This window comes from Neolamprologus brichardi, chromosome 15 (genome assembly GCF_056152115.1).
Source record: "Neolamprologus brichardi isolate AB-2024 chromosome 15, ASM5615211v1, whole genome shotgun sequence".
NCBI lineage: Eukaryota > Metazoa > Chordata > Actinopteri > Cichliformes > Cichlidae > Neolamprologus > Neolamprologus brichardi.
The window spans coordinates 36,197,838-36,204,488 of NC_142118.1; the positions used below are offsets into that span (position 1 = coordinate 36,197,838).

At 47.4% G+C, this 6,651-nt stretch overlaps 1 protein-coding gene across 1 annotated transcript; it reads right to left on the reverse strand.

Annotated features, from left to right (window-relative positions):
* Positions 1-1,893: 1,893 nt before the first annotated feature.
* Positions 1,894-3,714, reverse strand: hes1 (hes family bHLH transcription factor 1). The gene is made up of 4 exons (XM_006791962.3): positions 3,385-3,714; positions 3,107-3,202; positions 2,904-2,991; positions 1,894-2,747 (listed from the first exon to the last, which is right to left on the reverse strand). The coding sequence occupies exons 1-4, from the start codon at positions 3,490-3,492 to the stop codon at positions 2,206-2,208; spliced, it is 834 nt and encodes a 277-aa protein (XP_006792025.1). The 5' UTR covers positions 3,493-3,714; the 3' UTR covers positions 1,894-2,205.
* Positions 3,715-6,651: the final 2,937 nt, after the last annotated feature.

Genomic DNA, 6,651 nt, shown 5'->3' on the forward strand with positions numbered 1-6,651 from the left:
GGACACGCATGGCAGCTAACCCCCCGGTCGTGTTGTGACATGTGTGCGGTCACTCCGGCAGCTTGGCCACTGCACTGGGTAATTGGAGAGGCTCATAAAGTTGTTCTCCAGAGGGGAAGAGACCGCTGAAGATGCTGGTGGGTGGGGGCGGCAAGGGAGGAAACGGAGCAAAGGCGGCGAGGCAGGGTGGGAGGGCTCAGCAGCTGGGTGTTGTCCGGGTCACACCACGTGCCTCCCAGACGTCCCGTGTCCAGCTGTGGCCCCAGGGCTCGGGGCAGGAAGCTTGACATTGGTGCAAGCACAGCTGGAATGTTGTGGGAACATTGTGTGTGCGTGTATGACTGTGTGTGTCTCTGAGTGTGAGTGCCTTTGTGGAAAATCTCTGCCTCACAGGAGGCCGACTATTATCCCATGCGGCAGCCCTTTCCTTGAACACCCCCCCCCTACCCATTTAACAACCCACTACCTCACCCACTCTGCCCTTTGGCCAGGCATGTCCTCACCGAGCAACCTCCATAAACGCACACGCAAAACATATGCACGCACAGGCACGAGCACACACATGGATCCAATCAAACACGAGATGCATGGCTCCCTGTAAAAAGGTGTGATGGAAATTCAAAATGATGGCACTTATCCACACTTTGTGCCTCTTAGCACACTGATAATTGCAAACACCTGCACCCCCTCCCTACACACACCCCCTTCAAAGAAGGGCCACACTCGAATAGCTGGAGGGGGCACACACACCTGGGCAGAGCAGAGCAGAGCACTACCACATGGCTCGGTGACGATGTATTTAACGTGGTCTTCTGCTTTTAAACCCCCGCCATCGAGGAGCTCAGCCAACACAACCCGGTGCTCCTCTCTATACCTACTGTCAGGAGATTAATGCTGGTGCTGATGTGAAAATTATTTCAAGAGATGAAATTTGCATCATCATTTGGGGCTTAATCGCATCAAACTGTTTACTGGTTGTCAGGAACGGGGACGACCTCTAGTTTGGAAACGTTCATGTGGGAAGAGCCACGGATTATTTGCAGCACTTCAGTATATCACAATACATATGTAAGAGATCCAAACTAAGAATATCCAGAACAGTTTTGATGCAGTTATGCGGTGACTGCTCTTACAAGTTTACTCAAAGACACATCTCAAAGGAATCACATGAGTTCTAATGAAGCGATAACTTTACTGTTACATCAACCAGATCTTAAATTAGACAAAATAAATAAAAGACAGCAGTTTGATTAAGAGACAACACACACTGCAGCCATCTAAGGACTTACTGATCCAAAACACTGCAATGCACTCTCCCGCTGCTAGATGGCGTAAGTGACCTCTGTAAAGCTCGTTAAGTTTACAGAAGGAAACGCCAAACAGCTGGACTTCAAGTGAGAAACACCAATTTCTGACTGTCTGTCTGATCACAGCACCGACTGTCTCCCGCCTCATTCACTCAAACAGATAATGGAGTTACAATTAGTCCAGTTTACTGACGACCAGCTCAGCCTACACGTGTCAGTTGGTTAGTGCGCATGTTGTGCGTCCTAATAAAACATAAATAAGCTGAAACATACAAATCCCTGCTCTGACGATTATTACTCATTTTCCCATTTTTAGAAAAAAAAATCTAGATAATTTGCGAGTTTAAACACTTTTTCACAGTCTGACCAAACTATAGTTTTAAAACAGAGCGTGCTGGTTTTATGTATAGAAAGTAACTTTTCACGCAATAAACACAGGAAAAATAAACTGAAGCTCATATGAGCCACAGCTAAGGCACTAACTAATAGGATTTACTAATATATTATTGTCATTAGCATTTATATGGAGATTCTTATTTTCGTTTTCAAGCAGAAGAAGAAGAAAAAGAAGGAGGAGAAGCGCCTGTTTTCATATCTTTACAAATTTATTCGTCTTCCAAAACGAAGAACAGCATAAGAGCATTAAACATATCTTTGGCGTCACACGGTAAAAAAAAGACAACTCATATATATATGTATATATATATATGTAATGCAGTGAACGGACTTCCACAATACAAATCCCATTTCAATATGAACTTTACTCCCTTGTTAGCTGTACAAATATAGTGCATACTCTTTCCATTTTACAAGAACTAACAGGATTCAAAACAACTTCCTAACATTGAACAAAGAAAGAGCTAGTAAGTGTCATTTCAAGTCTCTACGGCCCGCTTTTTCACCAAGGTCGCCACACTGAATCCGTGTTGCCAGACGGGGCTCCGGGAGACACCGCGGCCGGAACGGGCACGGGCGTGCTGACGTTGTTGGCGTACACGGGAATAACGGGGCCGTTTGGCGCAAATGCCGCGTTGGGTATGAGGAACGCAAACTGTCCGTCTGTGGCAGGCACGATCTGGAAACCGCCGTACACTTTGGTGGCGTCTGAGGGTAAATTGGCCGGTGAGGAGCCACCTTTACAGGATACCGGGTTCATGGGCAGGACCTGTGGGGACGAGTTGGGGATTTGCACCATAGACTGGCCGAAGGAGGGGTGTGTTGGCCCGGCGGTGGAAGGGAGCTGATGTTGGTGCTGATGCTGGCTGGGATAATTCATGGCATTGATCTGGGTCATGCAGTTGGCCAAGTGGCCGAGGAGTCGCGTCCTGACTTCGGTGTTGACACCTTCGCAGGTGGACAGGAACCGGGTCACTTCATTCATGCACTCACTGAATCCGGCACGATATTTTCCCAAGACAGTGGGGTCGGTGTTCAGGGCAGCTGCAAAGAAAACAAAAAATGATGTATTTAAATCGAGCACGTTCACCTCTGGCTGTAAGAAAATTAGATTTTTGGGGTTTTTGAAGCCGACTTGCTAAACTAGCGTCGATGATCTAAGAGACACAGAAACCGATTTGTCCGAAAAATGCCACTTACCGGTCATTTGAGCCCTCTGGAGGTTCCGGAGATGCTTCACAGTCATCTCCAGGATGTCCGCCTTCTCCAGTTTGGAGTGTCTGGAGCTCTGAGGAAGCGGGACGGAAAACAGACCCGATGAGCATCACGCACCCACTTTCTTACTGTTTGACAGATGAAGTCTGGAAATCTATTAATAACGAGAATGACGAGCGAGCACTTACATCTTTTTTGAGAGCATCCAGGATGAGAGTTTTCAGCTGCCCCAAGCTCTCGTTGATTCTGGCTCTTCTTCTCTTTTCCATAATTGGCTTTGACGACTAAAAGAACACAAAATGATAAAAGCTGTTAAAAACCATTTGTCTTGTTTGGTGCGTAAAAAGCCAAAAAAAAATCCTCCCTTTGGACTAGAAGCGTGTAAGAAATTGTGTCCGAAATGAAATGTTGAAGGTTTTTGTTTCGTTTTAAATGACAGTAACGGGTAAATATTGTCAATACCAACCTTTCTGTGCTCAGAGGCTGTCTTGGGTTTATCGGGAGTTGTGTTCATGCTTGCCGGGGTTGCAGCAACCGGAGAGGAGGAGGTTTTTTCCATCATATCGGCAGGCATCTTTTTATTGAGAAATATCCCACAAAACCACAGGAAATTACGATCCAATTGTGCCGAAAAGCAGGAGAGGTGAGAGTTTTCAGATTGAGATATTTAAAAGTCTCTTCTCCCTTGAAAAAAAAGAAAAAATCCTGAGATGTGTATCGAGTTAGAATCCGTAAGAGCGACGTGCAGCAGTAGCGACTACCAGGAGCGGATGCAGTCTCTCTGTTGGGCTCTCCGCGTGTGGCTTGTATTTATATCTCTCACTGCACGCGAACGGCTCGTGTGAAACTTCCCAAACTTTCTTTCCCACAGTAACTTTCCACCAATCAGGGCGAGGGACACGCGGCCCGAAGGAGGACGGCTCGTGGTCGGCGCCCTCCCATTGGTTGTTTGGCCGCTGGAGCTGGCGGCCAATGGCGCGCGGCCCGGGTTCAGGGCACAGCCGGGGAAACTGCCGTCAGTCTTCAATCATCGCAGCGTTTACATATTAACAGTGGAGCCGCTGACTGGGCAGAGGAACTTTTTTATTTACCGGACAACACATGACCACAGAGAACAATTATATTCATGATGAAATTGTATAAATTAATGGCAAAAAACAGCAAAAACACTGCAAATATGCTTTCCACGTTCTGTCTCCATAAGCTTTCCAACTTTGCTAGGCTGTTGAAAATTTATTGGCAGCTGCTTATAGTGGCTTTAAAAGAAAATAGAGCTATTTTCTACTGTTCAAAACACACACACACACACACACACACACACCACTGGGAAGTGGTAGGCAATCCTGCAATCAAAGTTTCAGACATGTGCCATGGAAGAGGCGCAGGCAGGGGAGCGGTTTTGTTTTCCTTTCAGCCAAACTTGGGTAGTTACTGTTACAAATGAAATCTGTTAAAGAAACAACCTGGGATGACAACTCATGACAACTAACAAAACCGCACGGGGAGACCACATGAGAAGGCGAAGAGAAATCCCGAAACACCGCGCTGAGCACCGTCATTACATTCCCCGAGCAAGGTTAATTTGGTTGGCCCTGGGTGGAGGTGAAGGAGGTGGGGGTGAACGCGCACTCTCGGTTTCCACGTTACTGTAGTTTTGAACTCTGTGGTACAAATTTTGGCACTTAATCATCTGTCGGTGTTGTGAATGTGGAGCACGTGCCAGGATGTTTTATGAGTGCGGTGGTTGGAGGTTTGGCCGCCGGGCTGCCGGGGGGCCGCCGGGCCAGGGGAGGAGGGTGAGCCCAGAGAGGGGGGGAGGAGAGAGGAGGGGAGGGTATGTGGCGGCGGCGGCGGTGGTTTACGTTAGAGGGGAAGGTAAATAGCAGCTGCTGTTTTAAAAGCCTGGGAAAACCACGCCTACAGAGAGAGCTGGATCGGGCTCCCTTATCGGAATGTGAGCCAGAGCAGAGATATTTCTGAGCCCGGAGAGCTCACACGATCACACCGATGCCTCCCTCCCCTCCTTCCTTCTTCTCCTTTGCCTCCTCCTTCCCGCCTATGGCCACCCCACAGCGTTCAAGGCGTTTTTAGATTTCGGGTCATAATTTATTCCTTATCTTTATTGCAGTTAGAAAGAGCAGACGGCGGACTTAAAGACCGCGGTACATAAAGGGAGAGAAATAGTGCCAGCAGTTGTGTGTTGCAGGTTTATTGACGGGCATCAGCCCGGCGTGTTCAGGTTGTGCGACTGTGGACACAAACAGGGGGAAGTAACCCTGCGCTCCAGGGTTATAGATGTGACCTTAAAGTGTATTTAAACACCGAAGAATCCTCGCGGTGATAATCAAGCTTTTCCGCATTTAAATGAATGTTTGTATTTACATTATTCATAGTTTGAAGAACATCATTGTTCATGACAAACAAAGTTTGGCTTCGTCTGCACCACCTAAATATTAATTTCCATCCATTTTTATTAATAAAACAGAGAAACATTGGTCATGCATGCTAAAGTGAAATGAATAGAGCTGAACGACATCTGATTGTTTGAAGTGTGATAGGCAAAAAAAGAAAAAGAAACTCCTGTTTTCTGCTTTTGAGCACACACAGCTCAGTGCACGGCGCTCCGCTGTGCTCACACACCTCCAGCTGCTGCAGAGACCGCGACACGTGGCGCGCAGGCGACCAGGGGAAGGCGCTCCTCTCGCCGGCTTGCCGCCTGGATCTGCGGGGCGTCGCCAGCGGCTGGCCGCAAGATCGTGAATTTGATAGGCAACTCGGAGCTGCACCCGAGCTCCCCACTTCCTCGGCTCAACACGACAGAGATGCAGACCTTTTTCTTTCTTTTATTAGGTTTTCGCAAGGATTGCGCTCGAGCATCCAGCGGTACATTTCAACAAACGCCAGCAGCTCGCAGATAAAATAATGAGAAAACTTTAACTCTCCCTATGCTGCACGTCATTCGGGGTATTCGTCTCATTTGGCCAGATCAATGAGTGATTTTGAAATTCAGATTTCAAGATGAAATGAAAATGTCGGAATGAGTAGCAGTAACTGGCACGCGGAGACGTCAATGAAACCGCACGCGCGTCTTGTGTGTAACTGCAAAACTTTGGTGCTTTTGCCACAAGGAAGTCTGGTGTGTATGCGCCTAAGCCCTGCTGCAACAACCCTAAGTATTCTGCACGCACAACAATGCTGCCTCTGTCAAACACATCACTAACAGGTTCCCATTGTTGCCACTGCACACCTGCTTCTTTCTTTTCTTTTTTTGTGCACAATGGCACTGACAGAGTTCCAAAACAAACCTACCGACGGTCTAAAGTCAGAGTGTAGGTTTTGAAACACTCCCCGCCTGAATGATTTTCTCACGCTCATGTTGCATGAGGTCTCCGCCGGTGAACTGAGTCACGGAGCTTTGGTTCTGTCGCTCTCTCCCTTTTCTCTCCAGCTGAACATCTTATCAGCCGCACCTGGCTGCCGTCGGTCCCCGGAGTGTTACCTGTTGCTATGTGTCAACCCCATATCACACAGAATCTGTGGGAAACAGGCTCAGACTCACAGCCAACACGTCCCTGTTTCTAAGAAGCTTTTGATCACATTATGTGCAGAGATACACCAAAACCAAAAGATGATGATTATCTGGCCAGTAGGCAGAAAAAAATACACTTAAACACTTTTTAAATGTATTTTTATTTGGAGCACACAGGTGTCACTTTCCAAATTCTTGCATTCT